Genomic DNA, 19,446 nt, shown 5'->3' on the forward strand with positions numbered 1-19,446 from the left:
TTCGTTAACGGCCTAGTCACTCCTAGTCACTCATCTCAGGGAAAAAAATATTTGTGTCAATGACGATAGCTCGCTCTCACTAAGCAGTGGCGATGGCGCTGAGCGGCGGGCTTCAGCTCCTCAAGCTCTCTCCCCACGCCTGCCTTGCACCTTCGTCTCTTCCCAAGTGCCGTCCAAGCTGCTTCTCATGGCTGCAAGGGCATCCATGGAGGACTTCTCGCTGGCGGCTTCTCTGCTCTCAATCCGGTCCACAGATCCAGGTCCACTGCCCTGATTAGATCCCTAGCACATCGATCTCGTTGAAAGGTTTCCTACTTTTGATTTAATATCCATTCTTTGCCCTATGGTGGTGTGATTTCAGTCGAATTCAGAAGATGGAGATTGCTCGCAGTCTATCGTGGGTGATCTACTGGATTACCTCAATGAGTCCTGGACCCAATTCCATGCCACTGGTATGTTTCCCATCCCTAGTGTTTTTTTCCTTTGAAGTAGAAGTATTTGTGCGTGTCTCTATTGATTTCTCTTACTTAGCATGGAAAGGGTATCTTTGGTTGCTGAGTTCTACTGTGAGCAGAGCTCATTCAATTGATTTCTGATGGAAAGGGGATTTTATTATTGGATGGAAGTTAGTGATTTTGATGCCGTGCTGTTTGAACAGCACTATCATGGCGTTTGGTCCAAATCAAAATGTGATTTTTAAAGTAATTGAGGTGATGTGTATTGACTGTGTTTTCAGCTGAGGCAAAAAGGCAGCTTCTTGAGGCTGGTTTTCACTTATTGAATGAGAATGACGAGTGGGATCTTCAGCCTGGTGGTCGTTACTTCTTTACAAGGAACATGTCCTGCTTGGTTGCTTTTGCAATAGGAGAGAAGTGAGTTTAAATCTTGTTCAAATTGTCATTTCTCTTCCAATGTGATAAGCACATTCCTTGTGGGTATTATACCTTTATCCATGCTACCATGTGAATTCCAAATCAGTAGTAATATGAAGATTGCAAGATCCATTGATTTAGCATGTTGGTCAATGAGATTGTTCATGTAGTAGTGAAACTTGGTTCCGAACAATATATGTTTTCATCGGTGCCTATCCTTCTGACATATGTTATCTGGTTCTCTAACATCATAATTTATTGGAGAATATGATTATCCAAACTCCACCTTCACATTAATTTCCCGTGTTTCGTAAATCGTGTAGTTCATCTAAGACTGAATTAAATTGATGATATGAGGCACTAGTCTTTCCTTTGCAGGTATGGTATAGGTAGTGGGTTCAACATTATTGCTGCACACACAGATAGCCCATGCTTAAAATTGAAACCTAGGTCTGCTTCGTCAAAGTCAGGGGTTTCTCATGGCAAATGTACAAACATATGGAGGAGGCTTATGGTATACGTGGTTTGATAGAGATTTAAGTGTTGCTGGGAGGGTCATTGTGAAAGCTGCTGATGGTTGCTTTGTGCACAAGTTAGTCAAAGTAAAGAGACCCATTCTCCGAATACCAACTCTGGCGATCCATCTTGACCGGTTGCTTCTCATTCTTCCTCTGGCTGATCATTGTCATCTACCTATCTGTTATTTCTTAACAGGATTTATAAATTTCTTTGCATGTATTATGCTTTAATCATGTCTTCTTTTGGTTTCAAATATACAAAAGTCAACATGCTTATTGATCTTTAATTTAGGTTAGTGAACACAGAAGGCTTTAAGCCAAACCTTGAGACTCACCTCATTCCTCTCCTCGCAACAAAGCTTGAAGAGACATCCCTTAAATCAGATGAGAAAACAACTCCATTGAGCTTTTCAAGAAGTGCCCATCATCCACTTCTTCTTCAGGTATTTCCACTGAATATTCCACATCTGCTACGGTATAATTTCAAATAGGATGGTGGGAAAGGTAAAATAATAGTTATTATTTTAATTTCTGAGTATGTTGTTGAATGTTGTATGTCTTGATTTATCAGTATGGTTATTTTACTCAGCTTTTGTCTGAAGAGCTTGGCTGTAACAGTGAAGACATCATGGGAATAGAATTAAATGTTTGTGACACACAGCCTAGCTGCCTTGGAGGTGGAAAAAATGAATTCATCTTCTCTGGTAGACTCGACAACCTTGCTTCGTGTTATGGTGCCCTCAGAGCTCTTATCGATGCATGCAAGTCCCCTGCTGCTTTAGCAAATGAACAAGCTATCAGAATGGTTGCTTTGTTTGATAATGAAGAGGTGTTTTACTTATTTTAACTCCCTTTATTATTACCGCTGTCTTTTCTCCTTCTCTATGATTCTATATCATTTGAATTTTGGTTCACTTGTGTTTCTGCATTTAGCAGAGTATACAAAGGCTGGTGTTTTATTTTCAAGTAGCAAAGTTGAGCATGGACTGTTACAATGATGATGATATTTTGTGGCATACACTTATACAGGTAGGATCAAATTCTGTTCAGGGAGCCGGCGCCCCTACCATTTTCCAAGCCATGAGGCGAATTGCGGACCATTTGGCTCATGAGTACATTGGTGAGAGCGCTTTTGAACGTGCAGTTCGTTCGTCTTTTCTTGGTATGATCCTTTTAATAACTTTCAGTTTGCCAGGTAGTTGGTAAAACAAGTTCATAGTGTCTGTACATCTTAACCAACAATCTATATTTTGTCGCATGAGTGTATTATATACTCATGTAGATTAACTGTTTCTTTCCTTGTGATTTTTAACTGTGTGCCCTGAATGGTATGAGCTTTTCCTTTGTTTGTCCATAGTTTCTGCAGACATGGCCCATGGTGTACACCCAAATTTCTCAGATAAACACGAGGAGCACCACAAGCCACAACTTCAAAAAGGGCTCGTCATTAAACACAATGCTAATCAGCGTTATGCCACCAGTGCCATAACAGCATTTCTTTTCAAAGAGGTGGCAAATGCGCACAACCTTCCAGTGCAGGTATCATCACTACTTTAACATGCTCAAGAATTAATTATTCTGATTTGACATAAATATGAATGTTTTATGTATTTATCCTTGCAGGAATTTGTAGTGAGAAATGATATGGCATGCGGATCTACTATCGGTCCTATAATTGCAACGGGAGTTGGTATTCGAACGGTAGATTGTGGTATTCCGCAACTCTCAATGCACAGGTTTTCTTGGCACCCGTACATAATGGGTTTCCTTCTTTCTTAAAACTGAATTTTATAGAGCTGATTCTAACCATCTTGTGTATGTTCATCTTAATGCAGTATAAGAGAGATATGCGGAAAAGAAGATATTGTTACGGCTTATAAGCTTTTCACGGCTTTCTTCCAAACTTTCACTAGCGTTGACAAGAAGTTAAAGGTGGATTATTAGGCCTCATTCCGGTGATTATTTTTCTTTCTTTTACTTTTTCCTAAATTCTCTACATTCATGCTAAAACAGTTATGTAACCACCCTTCTAATTTTCAATTATAGTGCCTTAAATATTTGGCAATTCTTACTTATCCTACGTTCAACTGTTTTCTTAAGACAAATTCCTGTGTAAATTATTATGTTCTTTTAAGTCAATTAGGCGTACGTAAACGGTATACTGAGCTGAGGGAACCATCAATTTCAGTACTTGCAGACGCAATAAAGACAATAAATGGTTCATGCAGTCGAATCATCAGGAGATATCAATTTGGGTGTTTACACAAAACCAATTGAGATTCTCTCTACAATGTTGCTCCACCGCAAAACGAGAAACATAGGCAAATGTTCGCAAAAGCTTTCTCAGAAATCGTAAAAGAGGGTAGCAAAACTAAAAAATTAAATTGTTACTCAAACAGCTAAAAATAGTCAGAAAATATGGCCTACAAGAGATCAGCTGTAGTACATTGGTCTTAAAATATGGTCAAATGTGATTATAATACAGAAATTTGTTTTTAGAATTGAAATTCATGTGCCACTAGAAAACCATGAACAAGTGCTTGTCCACAGCGCACGATGATTAGGGCCAGCATAAACCAAGTCTTTGTCTTCCTTCTCTCGCCAACCAGGTCTCCTGGAGGGCAAAAGAGCTCCCACCACATTGCAGAGTAACCAATTTCTTTGCCGCATTCAGCCACAAAACAGTGGGCTATGGTGCTGCCAGAGAAAAAATAAAAGCAAAAACAATGAAACACCACACCAAGATACCTCAAGAGTTGGAGAGCCAGGAATTAGAATCCAACCTGATATCTAACCTTCAACTACAACCAAATATATACATCTTGGCTGAAGCCAGTTAACTTTATCTGGACCAAGGATTCTGATATCAGTCACAGAATAAAAGTGATATTGGCAATAATGTACTTCCTGTATTTGGGGTCCAAGAAGCACCAATAACATCTGAGGAAGCTAGAACACATAGATCACATAGATTGTTCTGGCCGTCCTCAGTTCTTTATGCCTGCAGTTCCCCAGCCACCAATTGTGAAACATCACTGGACTGTAATCATCCACTTTTCAAGCACTGAGTACATTGGCTGGCAGGTGCAGGCATGCCCAAGCCCCTCAGCGGGGCCGGGCTAATCCAAAACTGGGTTCAGTTTGCTGCTGATGATTCTGCAAGGGAAATAAAGATTGCAAGACTTATTAAAGCATAAAGCAAAACTGGGTTCAAAAAGCAAAAGTTATTAATCATATTTAATTTAAAATCTAACTGATCTTTCTGATTTCAAAACTTGAAGGGAAATAAAGCATAAAGCAAATAAGCAGCGCAGAAAACCCAATGAAACATTTTCTCCTAACTAAAAAATTTATCAAACATTTTTTGGGGCATACCACCTGATACAACAACTTCATGATCCAAGAGAACTACTACCCCTAACCTAAATAATAATGAACAACCGATTCATAAGTCTCCAATTCTTTGTAAAATTCAAATAGTTATTAAAAAAAAAAAAATTATCACGACTTGCTCTTTCACCAATCAAATGAGTATGCAAACCCCAATAAGGTGTCAAAAGAAGAGGGATACCATCACTAATCATGCACTCAAAATAACTATCTTCCAAGTCAAAGTAAATCTCGGACTGATGTCTTGCGTAGCTGCACCTAAATGCTCAGAATATACTGAATCATAGTGCTGTGCATACCTGAGAAAAAGGCTGAAGATGTTCATGGGACTGGACAAATGGTATTCCAGGACGAGGAACAGAATACTGGGAATGCATGTAAATTGAAGGCATAGCATGCGCACTGACTTGATTCGGACCAAATGGGCCCATCACACCCTCCGGATGGCCATAGCCTACAGCAGATGATGCTGCTGACCAAGGTCCTCGTAAATGTTGAGGTATGGCCCTAGGATGGTGATCAATCGGAACTGGCGGCCTATGGCCAGAACCGAGCTGAGGAAACTCAGTATTGTAATTGACAGCAGGGGAATACAATGGTTGGATGGCATAGCCTCCACTGTTAAATCCAAACCCAGGATCGAATCTTTGCATGTACCTGAAAACCAGAAGTATGGCAGCTTAGACATCTTACTGTGAAATGAAGGGATGGCTTCACATATTCTTCCAAAAATGTTTTGGTGAAATTATCCTCAGTACTTTCTCACAAAATAAATACCAAAAAAAAAAAATGAAATGAAATGAAAAGGATCATCCACAGTACTAGGACAAATAAAATACGTCATGTCCTCAATTAAGAGCACAATAACCCAAAAAGGGATTAAACAAATATCTTCTTATAATCGCATAAGGCACAAGGAACTATCAACACACTCTTGAATTTTCTAAAGCAGGCAACCATACCCATCCACACAGGTGAGTGGCTTGATACAAAATCACATCCTAAAGAATTATTAATGGAATGGTAACATCAGAAAAGACGGCAAATACCTGTCATAACTCCTATCATAGTCAGGATCCTTGCGATCCACCTCACGATCCCGAAAAATGGCTACTCTATTGCCAGGTTTGTACCTACTGACAACAGGTTCTTTCTCTGACCGGTTTCTATTTGCTCTGTTGCTACTAACTGAAGAGTCACCAAAACTCCTAACACGATTAATTTCATGTCCTTCAGCCAAGGACTTATCATCTGAACCAGATGGTACCAAGGAATAATCCTCAAGACTCTCTGGCAGGATAGGTTCACCTTTTAATTCACTTTCTACTTTTGGCGGGATGTCAACGCTACAAGTACTACTGTTAAATATACGTGCACGAGCCCTGTTATATTCCTCTTTTCTTTCCTCAACACTTTTTTGAGAATTACTCGAAGAATTTACACTTGAACTGCCAATGATTTGTGTGCGTTTTTGTGGCCTCTGTTTGATTGCAACCTTAAGAACATTATGCTCATCTTCCTGTGGTAGATTGATAGGAACATCTGCAAGACGAACAGGTGGGAACCTACATTCAGTAGTTTTTCGAAGAACTATCCGAGATCCAGACCCATCAGGTAAACTGTTGTCTGGAATAGCCACTGATTGAAGGTAATAATGTTGTGCCACACGGTGGGCAGCCAATCGTAGGTAGGAAGTTGGAAGGCCTTGAAATTCCAGCTGCTGTTGATTAGGATCGCGAATAAATTTCTCAATATCTTGTTCCATCCTTAAAACTGAACAATGCAGAGCACGGTTAGAAAGATAACGGACAGAAACAAATCAATCTTTAATAGTAATACAAAGATGAGAGAAACGTGCTTTTAATTTACAACAACTTCGCACAATTACAAGCAAATAACCATAATGAACCTACATTCACCTTAGCTTGTCCAAAAACTCTGATTCAAAACATGACTTGAAATTTGAGCAACATGGAGGCTTCTCATATAATTTTAATAGCTAAAGATCACGATATTTTTTTCATGACTTGGTTTATAAGCATGAGCAGGATGAAGGATGTAAGGATATAAATATATCTGAGTGAAGTCGGCAATCCCAACTCCCAAGGAATTCCCTAAATATGTGTTATACAAGCATACAAGCATAACTTGAATCATTGGAGCATATACACATGCCTCTTCAGCATCTTAAATTAGCATCAGGTATACAAAATAAGGGAGCCTCTATTAGAATTTTGAATTATCTGCTTAAGAGTAGATCAAATAAAATTCTTAGCATACTCTCGAGGTCCTTTTGAAGTGCTTATGGATAATATCTGCCTAGAATTACAGCTCTCTGATAAGAGCCTTGTAAAAAAATTAAAATTATCATAAATAAAAAGATGGTAGAATCAACATCATTCAAACATGACATTATTATCAATAAAATATCAGCTTTCCATTAATGTTGTATTCTTCTCCTTCAGACATCATAATATAAACATAACATGCTATGCTATGTGGAAGTTCAGATTCCTAAAGCAACAGATGACTACTATTTGCAAAACTAAAATTATCTATCAGACTATTGCTCTAAACAGCGAAAAGTCAGCAGCTCATTCAGTCACTAGCGTTCTATAAAACATCTCACGTCATGTGCTATCATAGTAGCAGGCTTTGGGAACACTAGATCTCAAATCTTCCGAAATTTTTCAAGGAGATTCAACCATGATTATAACAACTACAGTACGCTAAACCACCCCTCAGAACTAATCCATGAATATCACAATTCTGGCTCGCAAATTATTCAATAAGAACAGGAAGAACATCATATTAATGAAACACGCTAAAAAGACAAAATCGGACAGATCACTTACTAGAAAGCCGTTCACGCGGCTTCTCGAGGGCCTCACGGAGGAATTGATCAACCTGGCTGAAAGCATCCTCCGAGACGCCAACACCCCGATCACCGCCATCCGCAGCGACCATAGATGATACAGGGATCGTTGACGCTTCATCATCGAAGTCTCCCAGCGACGAAGACGAAGCTGCAGCGATCGGAGTCTTCTTCGAGGTAGAGAGGAGGAGACGGGTCATGCTCTCGTCGAGATCCGCCATCTCCCACGAGTCCGGCGCTGCGAGGTCCTCAGAGCACGGATCCATCACTGAGGAACGAGGGACATCCATCCCTCAAGAAAGTAAACCCTAGGGATAAGAAAACCCAATGGTAATCGCGTGGAGGTCCATGGATGCGATCGGAATTAGGGTTTGAGTCGGAGAAGGGAATCGCGGCGATGGGGGGAAGGAGTTTGCGTGACCTCTCGTTGTGGCAGAATTCTCTTCAACCAACGGATAGGATTTCACGTGGAATCCCGCTCTATCGTTTCCGCCCTCCAATCCCAATAGTAATACCACCTCTTTCTTCGCCACAGGGAAACGATTTATTATTATTATTATTATTATTATTATTATTATCTAACATATATATATATATATTGAGCTCCAGTTGCTTATTGTTGTTTTTAGAGACTGGTTTGGTTCAGCTACTACGTAAGTAAATTGTAATATAACTGATTTTTACATGTAAAATAGTTTATTTAGTTTCTTTCTGAAAATCAATTTTTATATGTAAACAGTTTTAGCTGATTTTGTATACTTTATCTTTGCGAAAATTTCAGTAAGTTGAAAATCGTAGAAAAACATTTGAAACTTAAAATCACCATTCTTCACTCTCCAATTTATGCATTAAAAGAAAATGAAAACTCACATGTAATCAATTGTTAGTATAATTAAACTTATACTTATTTATATTTTATTAAATTTATTTATTTTTTTTAAAAATATACCAATTTGTATTTAATTTTTAATTAAAAAAATATTGTTTTTATATAAAAATTAAAAGAATTTTTATATATTTTTTTAATTTAATAAAATTATTATTAAATTAATTAATTAATTAATTTACATTAGTGTTAAGAGTAGATGGGGAGAACTAAATTAATATTTAGAGTTAGTGTTTAATTATTTAAAGTTTCTTATTATTATTTGGCTTTAGTTATTTGAGTTTTCGATTATTATTTTTTTAAATGTAATAAATACTTTTATTAAATCATTTAATTAGTTTAAAAATTAAATTAATTATTTTAGTTTAAATTATTTTTTTAAAATGTATTAAATAATTAATAATAATACAGTATATTTGGGGTAATCTTACCCCCTCTATTTACATGGTGATCATATCTTCTAATTTACATCAAACCAAACAAATTAAAAAGTAATGCAAACGATTTTTCGATTCATGAAAGAAACCAAAGCAGAGTGATGTAAATAAAAATGCAGCATTTTCACTTACACTGTAATTTCACTTATAGACAACCCAAAAAAAAATAGAGATAAAGTAATATTTATTTTAAAAAATTAATTTAACTAGTATAGATAAACATGGTTTTTTTAAGGTATTTAAACTACACGCTCTCAGATAGATAGAGTGGCGTTTATGGGGGACGTATGGGCCCATGGTTAGTGATCCAGTGGGCCAGGTGGCCTGCATGTTGTTGCGGGTCGGAGTTTTATTACTTATCGGATTCGGGTAAATATAGAAGAGGACCTGATTATGCGGGAACCAGGTCTGGCATCGATAGCGAGAAGTGGAAGAGGACGATGATGGCAATGAAGGGTTTTGGGAGGCTGCTTGTGCGAAGATCTCGTCTACTTCTTCCCAGAAGTCTCGAACCAATTGCCAATCCGATTGAGAAGAACTACTTGGGTTCTGTGCGTCTTTTCTCTTCCTCAATCTCGGCGCCTCTTGGGATTCCAGCGCCTTTCTCTCCTCTCAGTCCGGGGAAGCCATCGTTTGTGGCTCCATGGAGTGGTTATCTTGGTGAATTTATTTGCTTTCTCTGGATTTCTTACTATTTTTGTGGTTTTAATTAAAGCGGCTCCTCTGATCTTTAGCATTTAGTTGTTAAATTCATTCACCTGACCATTCGTATCTCTTTAGCTGAAATTTAAGTACAACTTATCAATTTTAAGGGAACTAAAGATGGTGAAAAAGAGTTGCTTTTTAGTAGACATGATTCATTTTCATTTTATTTATTTGCTTTTTCAGTTGTGGACTGGGAATTGGAATATTAACTGTGCATTTCTGTATCTTTCTTGATAAAGAGGATATATTTGTAAGTAGTTTTAATTCTTAAGGATTTTTTTAATGGCTTGCTCCATCTAGGATTTGTGCCATGTATGGGGAGTTCGATGTCATTGGGATTTCCCAAAATTGTTTCTTTTGACAGAGTTTTTTGTTTCATTTACAGAAACGTTTTTTTTTAAAAAAAAAATTCGTGTTTATGCATGTCTTGTCGGTGAGACTAAATTTCACTTGATATTGTATGCTCAGGCCAGAAGAGAAGCATGTTTATTCAAACACAATCTACTCCAAATCCTTTATCTCTAATGTTTTATCCTGGAAAGCCAGTTATGGAGGTTGGAAGTGCAGATTTCCCTAATGCTCGTGTAGCAATGAACTCACATCTAGCAAAATCTTTGTTTAGCATTGACGGTATGTCTCTTCTGCATTCTTGTTAATGCAGTCTCAATTTTGATGGCTACTATAAAGCTTGCATTCTAGTATCAAAATTCACCCATGTAATGCCTAGAGGTGGTTTGTTTGTACTTATTAGTTTATGCATTCTTTGTTTTATTCGTGTTTCTCTTCATGCTTTTTCCTAAGCTTTACTTTCTTTGATTAATTAGTCTATGCATCTTGGCTGTGTTTCATGGCTTTATATGTTTACTTATTTATTGCATATTGCTGATTCAGGGATTACAAGAGTGTTCTTTGGGTCTGACTTTGTCACTGTAACAAAGTCAGAGGAAGCCACTTGGGATTTTCTGAAACCTGAAATATTTGCTGCAATTATGGACTTCTATTCATCTGGAAAACCACTCTTTCTTGATTCAAATGTTGCAGCTTCTATGGACACAGAAATTAAGGAAGTATGTCTTCCGTGAATTCTTTTTCCTGCTTGAAGTTCTAGTTACAATGCATGAATGTTGTATGGAGGTGATATTTGAACCTCTCTACCACTTAATTACAAGGGCCTTTTCATTTTTAAGCTTCCACTGACTACATTCTTTTCCATCCTTTTTGGCTTTCACACTTTGGATCTATACAGTTAGTTACATGTCCAGCATTTGTAGCGATTGCTCAAACCTTACGATTCTATTCAACTGCTATAAATTATTGTTGCATCTATTACTTTAAAATATACATAGCACCTTTTCCAATAGAAACACATGTTAAATTTAATACTATAGGTTTAAATTATACTGTATGAATCAAAATGGGGCTGCATAAAGTGTGACTCGATGCATGCATATATGGGTCTTGGTCCAGAGAGGATGATGCATGCCTCATCAAAGAATGTCGAGTGTCAAGTAGAATCTGGCTAAAATTATCGATGCAATATTAATGATTAGGTCATTTTCATAGGCTTGAATTTACATGCCCCACTGCATACTAGTTCATCTTCCCTTAAAATATTTTGTGAGGAGACTTAATATGACTAGTTTTTTGGCCTCCAGCACACTTGATATATGAGCGATGGTAGTTATATGCGGTCAACATATTAGCATATGTTCAATAGATTGCTAAAACTTCCTTTGCTTTGTGGCAACTTAATGGAATTAATCATCGTCCAATTGATATATTTGAAGTCCAATGAGGCAATGACAAACTGATTTATGAGTACAAATTCAGGTAACTGGTCAATCAGATGTTTCTTGTATAGAATGCTCATTGTGTTTGCGGATGTTTTGTTTTGTAGGATGATTCAGAAATTGTTGCAATGATCAAGGAATTGCTAGAAACCAGGATTAGGCCTGCAGTACAAGATGATGGTGGAGACATTGAATATAGGGGATTTGACGAGTCCGTCTCTCGCACTCAGCCAATGTGCACTCACATACACTCCTGCACACACACGCACATGCATGCACATTATGGGCACACTCACCTTTATGTTTCTGCTGCGAGTGTTTTGACAGATGATCCACCCAATTTTTTTCAATATTTTCATTTATGTTCACTTGCAGAGAAACTGGTATAGTAAAGCTAAGAATGCAAGGAGCCTGCAGTGGCTGTCCAAGCTCATCTGTCACTTTGAAGTCCGGCATTGAGAACATGCTCATGCATTATGTCCCTGAGGTAAATATTTTGAGCACTTCTATTATTTCTAGCTGTATATACGTGTTGTACGAAGCGATATTATATTTAATGATTTTATACACCACATCATATCTGTGAACCATGAAAATTCAAGTGCAGGTGAAAGGGGTTGAACAAGAGCTAGACAATGGCGGTGAGGTTGTTTCATCAGCTGGCTGAACAGTATGATGAAGAGTTGATAGCTGAATGGTGTTTAACCTAGATTATTTAAACATTATCAAGCATCAAGGCCAACTTTTTTTTTTTTTGTATTGTTACAGATTGTATAATTCTCCTTTCTAGCTCAAATCATAATCGAGGTCTCACTATAACAATACATTATTTTCTTGCTCGGTTGCATTTATACCTGTACATGAGACTGTCTGAGACTCGATTTAGAAATTGATGCATCTCTTCAATAAGGAATTGTTTGAATAGTAAAGGATCAATGAAACTTGCGATGGATTTTAGTCCAAGTTGTAATCATTGAAGTGGTTTCATGCCTAAAATGATGCAACAAGAATTAGCCACAAATAGCTTATGGTACTGAAGTAAATACATTTAAGTTGTCTCTAGAGTTAGTTTGCTACACCTACAATATACGCATTCCAAGCATCTTGCTGCTGGAAGGATGACAACTCTTCGTATTTCAAATCCTGGTCAACAGTATCTTCTGCCGTGTTTCCAATAGAATTAGTGTTTGGCATCGTCCGAACCCAAAAATGCACAGAACAAAAGCCTGCCTCTTTCAGACAGTCCTGAATTTCTGGTAGTGACCACCTGCACAAGCAAAGATTGCATAAATTTTTAGGTGGAAACGATGAATTAAGAAGATCAAGCTATAGGGTGTGTGTGATTACTTTCTACACTCTAATGGCAACAATAAGTATACCATCAATTAGGTTATTACTCTAAACAAGGGTTGAAAAGAGAGTGAGGCTTCACCCTTAATTAGTGAGACATAGTTCACTTAATGATTCTAGCATGCAAGCACAAAACCCAAATTTGGTGTTCGCTAAATGATTCTGTAGTCTAGAGTCTAGAAACTGCATTCAGCATCACAATTTCTTCTTGTAGAAAAGGCAGACATAAATTTGTTGTTGTCAAATATTTGTCCACTACAACAGAAATCAAAACAAAATTATGGTGAAATTAAACTAATATTGACGAAATATGTCAGTGACTGATTGCAACGAGGCAGAGAGAACAAACATAAAAATTTAAGAAACAACTTACAAGCGCCAGTTATATGAAAACGCATGCTGTATTATGTGCTTCTTTCCAAGTTGGAAGTGAAGGCTGATTCTCGTGGTGCGGTTTATGATGTCAAAATCTGCTTGTTCCCAAACATACTGCACATCAAGCAAGACAATATATGAACATATGGTCTTTGTTGCCAACGGGGCACCCGAAAAATAAAAAATAAAGAATAAAAAAAGGAGCAAGAGAAAGAAAAAAAAAACAATGAGTCTGAATACTGATTCTACACTATGGACTGCTCATTTGACAAGATTCAAATGGCAAATTTCGGTAACCTGATGTTATTTTATTGGCCATGCTATGGCTCATAACTTACTGTGAAGTTGGGGAATTTCCTTTTAAGGCGCAGCTTGCATTCAGCTGATGTACCTCCATATACATCCATAACAAATATGCCACCCTTCTTTGACAAGGCATGAAGAGCATGCTTGAAGTACATTACCAAGTCTGTACGCCTTTGTAGGCAACAGCAGCTGTAGTTGAAAGCGCAAATGATGTCTCTTCCTGGCAGGCCCACCTCTTTCATGGTAGAACTTATGGAACAAACTTCTTTGCCAGATTCAGACCCTACATTCATCCTGGCAACTTCAGTAGTAATATCTTGGACACCTAGATTTACATTTCTCCCAAAATCTTCAACCATTTGTTTGACAAGATGGGCCTCCTGAGGCTTCAAAACATTTCCATGAAAAAGGGAGATCCTAGAACACCCATCAATTCCGATATTGGCCAAATTCTTCTCCAAACACCAGTTGAGTGCCTCAAGGTCCAAGTCTAACCCCACAGCAGTTCGTCTTGGGTCACTTCTAATCCACTCACAACTGCAGGACATATACACGAGTAAAACAGTACAGCATGGATGATGCTATTCTCATACCAAAAATGAAGCCCTGAATTGCACTGAGTGAGCTCAGGTTCATAAATATATGAATGTAAATGGAAACAGCTTAAACTTAATCAGCATAGAAAGTGGTTGCTTCATGACACAAATCAAACCCCAACCCTATCTCAATCTCAAGAATTTAAGAAATCAAACTATAGAATCAAGAATGAGAAGAAAAAAAGCAACATTGATAATGCTCTTCTCTTACCAAAAACGAATGTACCCAGGAAAAGTTTTGCTTCAAGTTGATGCTTCATAAATATGTAAATACATACAGAAACAGATGAGACTTAGCATAGAAACTGATTGCCTCAAGACATAAAACAAATCCTAACCATAGCTCAATCTCAAGAATTCAAAAAGTCAAACTACAATTCAAGAATACAAGAGGAAAAGAGCAGCATTGTTGATGCTATACTCTAAAGCAAAAATGAAGTCCCAAATTGCACTCAATGTACTCGTTGGGAAGCGGTGAGCGATACTAACTCAAAGAGATACTAGGAAGACGAAGACACAATTCATATAGAAATACATCCTTAACCTTTTACAAAACACATAACATTTAGTCAGTATATAGGCATTACAGTAACTTTCCACATTCCATACAAATATCCGATAATAATGACCTCATTTAATACATCTCGTTATCATTCCACTTTTTATTATATTATAACACAACTCTTAATCATTTTAAAACTATTAATGATATATTAAAATTATCATTTTTAACATCCCCTTGTAAGCTTTAATATGTTATTAATTGTGGTAATTGCGAACATCGCATGATGTTCATGATGATGCACAATTGTGAACATCCCCAGTAAGAGAGCTCATCAAAGAACATAATTCCGCATCATTAACATCATGTGATCGCAATTGCCACAATTAATGACATATTAAAGCTTATGGGGAGGTTGGAAATGATAACTTTAATATATCATTAATAGTTCTAAAATGATTAAGGGATGTGTAAGAATATGAAAAAGATGTGGACTGATAACGAGATGTATTAAATGAAATCACTATTATCGGATATTTGTATGGAATGTAAAAAGTTATTGTAATGCCTATATATTGACTAAATGCTATGTGTTTTGTAAGAGACTAAAAATATAATAATTATATTTTTATATAAAATAATAATTCTACCTCTTCGCCCTAGCATCGTCCACCGTTCTATTCCCAATAACTATCAATGATTTATTAAAGTTATCATTTCCAACAGTACTCTAAAAAAGAAGCTGTGCTTCAAGTTAGTATTTTCTAAATATATAGACATAAAAGGGAACCATTGAAACTTAAGCATTATGCCAGCATAGAAAGTGGTTGCCTCATGCTACGAAACAAAACGTAACCCTAGCTCACTCTCAATAATTCAAATAATTAGGCCATAGAATCAGAGATGATGGATTTTTACACATAACCACAAAAAAAACTAATAATAATAATAATAATAATAATAATAAAAAGAGCTAATACCTTAGGAGGGCGGTGCCGCAGAAGTCCTCCTGCAAGTGCAGGGGCATCCTCCCTCCAACGTACATCAAGAAGAACTTCTGCATATAGCTAATGTCCCCCTTGGGCGACTGCCAAACAATGAAATTCAAGCAAGAACGAAAACCAGCTCTGAAAAGCCACATATTTTAGAAGATAAAAAATGGATCAATACCTGAACAGATCGTTGATAAAGCTCGAACTTGGACGGCGAGCCGTCAATCCACTTCTCCTCAGCTCTTCGGTCATCTTCCTCCTCACTTGCTCCACTCTCTTTGTCCTGATGCGATGGAGGATCGTAGGCGGAGGAAGGCAAGTGATCGGATTCGTCTACGAACGAAGAGAGATCTCGAAGCCTTGGCCTCGCTGGCTGCCGCTGCTGCTTCCCGCGTTTGCCCCCCATCTCACTCTCCCTCTTCCTCTTCCTCTTCCTCTTCGATGCTGTGTTTATCTCATTTTCTTGATGACCATCTCATAATGCTGCCTTAACGGGTCGGATCTTCTCTTCCTCGGTTAATGGGCGAAACCCGTTTGGCTTCAACGCTTACATCCATTTATGGATTAGAATTTAATGAATGAATTCAATCTTGAAGAGAACTTAAAGAGCTAAAGATTGAAAGTTTTTGAGATCGAGATCTTACCCTTTTTTAAGTATTACATGCTTCTCCATTCAAGTCATTTTGATGCAGTACAGTGAACTGAAGTGCCCAACAGTGGGTGGCATTTCAATGAATGATGTCTGCTGATAAAACTATTCACCAGTAATCACCACAAGAACAAGAGCCATCTTTAAAGTGATGAAACCTATTCGAATCTCTCACAACAATGCCCCTTTCCTCTAATTTCGATATCATCTTTATCGCCGTATGGCAATCGGTACACACCCTTAAGTTCTTCACAATCTGAAGGGGAGTTCCTTGAGGGGTGGATATCAATCCAAAAGCAATGGCTAATCTCTCACTGTGTCGTGAAAGCATTGTTTCCTTGTGTTCCTCTTCAACCTCATGTAGTACCAAGTCAGTATCTGCGCAATACCCTTCATCTTTCAGTCTTTTGGTCATTTCCTTGAGCTTTTCATATATACTTTCAGATAAAGGATGTGATCTATCAGCTGCTAAGAAAGAATGCACCTTGTTCTTGATCTGAATCCAGCTCCGGCCAGCTTCCTTCTTCACCTTCCTCTCATTCATCAGTTTCCTTATTTTAGCTCTTTCATCCCATTTTCCTGTTAATGCATAGATGTTTGACAACAACACATAAGCAGCAGAATCTTGCGGCTCGAGTGACATGAGTTGCTCTGCAGCAAACTTTCCAAGCTCTACATTTTTGTGAACCCGGCATGCCCCCAAGAGTGTTCGCCAGATCATTGGCCCTGCTCGAAATGGCATTCCTTCGATGAAATTCAAAGCTTCTTCAAGCTTACCTGAGCGGCTGTAGAGGTCCACCATGCAAGCATAATGCTCCATTGTTGGATTAATTCCGTGATCTTTTACCATCGTATCAAAGTACTTGTTCCCTTCTTCTACAAGACCTGTGTGCATGCATGCTACAATTACACCAAGGAAGGTGACACTGTCCATTTTAAGTCCCTGAGCTTCCATTTCCTTGAATATCTCAAGAGCCTTGTGGCCATAACCATGTTGAGCATAGCCAGAGATAATTGAGTTCCAGGAGACCAGGTCTCTGATCGATTGCCTCTCAAATACCTTCTGAGCATTCTCAATGCTCCCTTTCTTTGCGTACATTGTAACAAGTGCACTGCTCACACAAATGGCATCCTGGTACCTGAATTTGATTATTATGCCATGAAACTGTTTCCCTTGCTCAACTGAGGCTGCTGGGCTGGCACAGGCATCAATGACACTCGATAGAGTGAATTCATTCGGCTTAACTTTATTTAAGTTCATTTCAGAGTACAGCTTTGCAGCACCTTCAGAGTCTCCTGCTTGGGCAAAGGCAAACATCATTGCAGACCATGCAACGATATCCTTCATGTCAATGTCCCTAAAAACAGAAAGGGCATTTTGCGTGCTCCCAAGTTTAGCATAGGCAGCAAGAAGTGCAGTTCCTACTGAAGAGACATTGTGGTAGTTTGTTTTGATGACTTGTGCATGAATTTGAGGTGGAGAAATGATCGGAGAAGCAGATAATATGGTCGAGAAGGTGAACTCATTTGGCCGAACATCTCCACTCATCATTTGAGAAAAAAGAACAGCAGCTCGATGAAGGTCCCCATTCTGGATGAATGCACAGATCATTGCAGTCCAGGACACCACATTTCTAGCTCCCGACATGGCATAGAACAACTCAAAAGCATCATCCATTTTACCACACTTGCTGTAGACGACCATCAATGCCGTCAATATATTAACATCTAATGCAAACCCGTCTTTCACCACGCAGCAATGAAGCTGCTGCGACAAGATGAGATCTTTCAACTTAGCACATAGCTTGATCACAGTGACAAAAGTCAATTGAGTCGGCTTCAAACCGGCAAGTTTCATTCTACAGAACAGTTTCAGAGCTTCAAGATCAGACCCATTCAACACCAGCCCTGCAATCATTGAATTCCATGACACAACATCCTTGTTCTCGACACTCTCAAAAACTGCATTCGCATCATCGACACAACCACACTTGGAGTACATATTCATCAGGGAATTGCAAACAAAGACGGTAGATTGGTTCCCAAACTTAATCAACTGCGCATGAGCTTGCTTCCCTTCATCAACAGCTCCCCGAGCCGCAACTGATGTAAGAACACTAGCAAAAGTGTACGAGTTGGGCCAAACTCCCTCCACCTGCATTCGTGCAAACAAATCCACAACAACATCTGGCAATCCACTCTGCGTGTACCCAGTGATCAAGGAAGTCCAGGACACTACATTCCTCTCAGGCATAAAATCAAACACTTTACGTGCATCTCCCACACAGTCACATTTCATGTACATATCTATCAAAGCAGTGCCAACACTGACGTCAGCTGCACATCCAAGCTTGATGCAGCAACAATGGAGCTGTCTCCCAAGAATCCAATCAGACAAATAGCCACAGGACTTGACAACACAGGAGAGAGTCAAAGCATCCACAGGCTTCCCTTGGCGATGATTGTCCAAGAATAGATTGAGAACTTGTAGGTTGAGATTGCTTCTCGAGTAGGAGAACAACAAGCGGTTGGTCTCGGCGAGGCTCACCTCAGGACTTTCATGGTCGTGGTTGGTGGTTTCCAGCTGAAGAGCAAGAGAGTGGAAAAGATGGACGCCGTTTCTGGCTCTCAGAGTTGTTCTCCTTAGCATTGAGAGAGTTCCCGAGATCATCGTTTCCTTTTTTAATTTTCTTTTAATTGTTTTTTTTCTTTAGTTTTTCTTTTTGAATGGTAAATGGAGGGAAACAGAGCAGCAGCCGTAGGATCAAGAATGTGCCGAGCTTCCAAAGAGTAAATTATTGTTTAGCCGCTGCGAAATTCAAGCATTACTTTTTGCTCCCCCTTATATATATATATATATATAGGGGTTTTTGTTTTCCTAAACTTAAGGGGACATAGTTTATTCTGTCGCGGTTTTAAAATGAAAGAAGTTTATGGAGGTAATACTTTATATTCATTTGCTCTGAAGCGGACTAATTAAAGGGAAGAAGTGAATAAAAATGGCATTTACATGAACAGGAAATAATATCATTTTTATTAGTTCTAATAGGGTCAAAATATCGAAATGGTCCCTCTATTTTGTGTTTTCCGCCCTTTTAATCCCTCTAATATAAAATCCGCATTTTTGGTCCTCGTATTTTCACATTTTTTGTTTTTTTGGTCCCTCTAATTGACGGATCTGCCCTTTTGGTCCTTCCAGTTGA

The 19,446-nt window shown here is 38.3% G+C and overlaps 5 protein-coding genes across 7 annotated transcripts; 2 read left to right on the plus strand and 3 right to left on the minus strand.

Moving 5' to 3' along the window:
* Positions 1–3,465, plus strand: LOC120259324 (probable aspartyl aminopeptidase). The gene is given in 11 exon segments (XM_039266907.1): positions 1–260; positions 362–452; positions 737–872; positions 1,251–1,347; positions 1,349–1,524; positions 1,683–1,833; positions 1,980–2,219; positions 2,420–2,552; positions 2,748–2,929; positions 3,014–3,126; positions 3,226–3,465. Coding segments are annotated over 11 exon segments (1,596 nt in total). The 5' UTR covers positions 1–92; the 3' UTR covers positions 3,335–3,465.
* A 288-nt stretch (positions 3,466–3,753) lies between these two features.
* On the minus strand, positions 3,754–8,175 carry LOC120258902 (cAMP-regulated phosphoprotein 21-like). Of its 2 annotated transcripts, XR_005536029.1 has the most exons (5): positions 7,636–8,175; positions 5,830–6,553; positions 5,080–5,437; positions 4,174–4,546; positions 3,754–4,087 (listed from the first exon to the last, which is right to left on the minus strand). XR_005536029.1 is itself a non-coding variant. In XM_039266369.1 (4 exons), the coding sequence occupies exons 1-4, from the start codon at positions 7,943–7,945 to the stop codon at positions 4,496–4,498; spliced, it is 1,443 nt and encodes a 480-aa protein (XP_039122303.1). In that variant the 5' UTR covers positions 7,946–8,175; the 3' UTR covers positions 3,754–4,495. The 2 variants fall into 2 exon arrangements, 1 of the variants encoding a protein (XP_039122303.1); XM_039266369.1 differs by having other exon boundaries at positions 3,754–4,546.
* A 1,090-nt stretch (positions 8,176–9,265) lies between these two features.
* On the plus strand, positions 9,266–12,383 carry LOC120258720 (nifU-like protein 4, mitochondrial). Its single transcript, XM_039266161.1, has 6 exons — positions 9,266–9,638; positions 10,152–10,313; positions 10,575–10,750; positions 11,581–11,684; positions 11,849–11,960; positions 12,081–12,383. Exons 1-6 carry the CDS (start codon positions 9,266–9,268, stop codon positions 12,138–12,140), a joined length of 987 nt encoding a protein of 328 aa, XP_039122095.1. The 3' UTR covers positions 12,141–12,383.
* LOC120258347 lies at positions 12,217–16,114 on the minus strand. Its single transcript, XM_039265722.1, has 5 exons — positions 15,773–16,114; positions 15,583–15,689; positions 13,537–14,041; positions 13,197–13,312; positions 12,217–12,740 (listed from the first exon to the last, which is right to left on the minus strand). The coding sequence occupies exons 1-5, from the start codon at positions 15,998–16,000 to the stop codon at positions 12,539–12,541; spliced, it is 1,158 nt and encodes a 385-aa protein (XP_039121656.1). The 5' UTR covers positions 16,001–16,114; the 3' UTR covers positions 12,217–12,538.
* Positions 16,043–19,098, minus strand: LOC120258346 (pentatricopeptide repeat-containing protein At2g27610). Of its 2 annotated transcripts, none has more exons than XM_039265721.1 (2): positions 16,239–19,098; positions 16,043–16,132 (listed from the first exon to the last, which is right to left on the minus strand). In XM_039265721.1, exon 1 carries the CDS (start codon positions 18,912–18,914, stop codon positions 16,353–16,355), a length of 2,562 nt encoding a protein of 853 aa, XP_039121655.1. In that variant the 5' UTR covers positions 18,915–19,098; the 3' UTR covers positions 16,043–16,132; positions 16,239–16,352. The 2 variants fall into 2 exon arrangements, with proteins under 2 accessions (XP_039121655.1, XP_039121654.1); XM_039265720.1 differs by having other exon boundaries at positions 16,045–16,140.
* Positions 19,099–19,446: the final 348 nt, after the last annotated feature.

Source organism: Dioscorea cayenensis, chromosome 4, assembly GCF_009730915.1.
Source record: "Dioscorea cayenensis subsp. rotundata cultivar TDr96_F1 chromosome 4, TDr96_F1_v2_PseudoChromosome.rev07_lg8_w22 25.fasta, whole genome shotgun sequence".
Lineage (NCBI taxonomy): Eukaryota > Viridiplantae > Streptophyta > Magnoliopsida > Dioscoreales > Dioscoreaceae > Dioscorea > Dioscorea cayenensis.

Bases quoted from the DNA above. Each gene is read 5' to 3' on its own strand.
- LOC120258902 (XM_039266369.1), bottom strand. From the start codon at position 7,945: ATGGATGTCCCTCGTTCCTCAGTGATGGATCCGTGCTCTGAGGACCTC. The intron at 6,554-7,635 runs GTAAGTGATCTG...TGCATTGTTCAG, and splicing joins GCCGCGTGAACGGCTTTCTA to TTTTAAGGATGGAACAAGAT. The intron at 4,547-5,079 runs GTATGCACAGCA...TTTCCCTTGCAG, and splicing joins ATCTTCAGCCTTTTTCTCAG to AATCATCAGCAGCAAACTGA.
- LOC120258720 (XM_039266161.1), top strand. From the start codon at position 9,266: ATGGGCCCATGGTTAGTGATCCAGTGGGCCAGGTGGCCTGCATGTTGT. The intron at 9,639-10,151 runs GTGAATTTATTT...TTGTATGCTCAG, and splicing joins TCCATGGAGTGGTTATCTTG to GCCAGAAGAGAAGCATGTTT. The intron at 11,685-11,848 runs GTCCGTCTCTCG...GTTCACTTGCAG, and splicing joins GAATATAGGGGATTTGACGA to AGAAACTGGTATAGTAAAGC.
- LOC120258347 (XM_039265722.1), bottom strand. From the start codon at position 16,000: ATGGGGGGCAAACGCGGGAAGCAGCAGCGGCAGCCAGCGAGGCCAAGG. The intron at 14,042-15,582 runs GTATTAGCTCTT...TATGTCCTGCAG, and splicing joins TGCGGCACCGCCCTCCTAAG to TTGTGAGTGGATTAGAAGTG. The intron at 12,741-13,196 runs GTAAGTTGTTTC...TTGCTTGTGCAG, and splicing joins TTTTCATATAACTGGCGCTT to GTGGTCACTACCAGAAATTC.
- LOC120258346 (XM_039265721.1), bottom strand. From the start codon at position 18,914: ATGATCTCGGGAACTCTCTCAATGCTAAGGAGAACAACTCTGAGAGCC.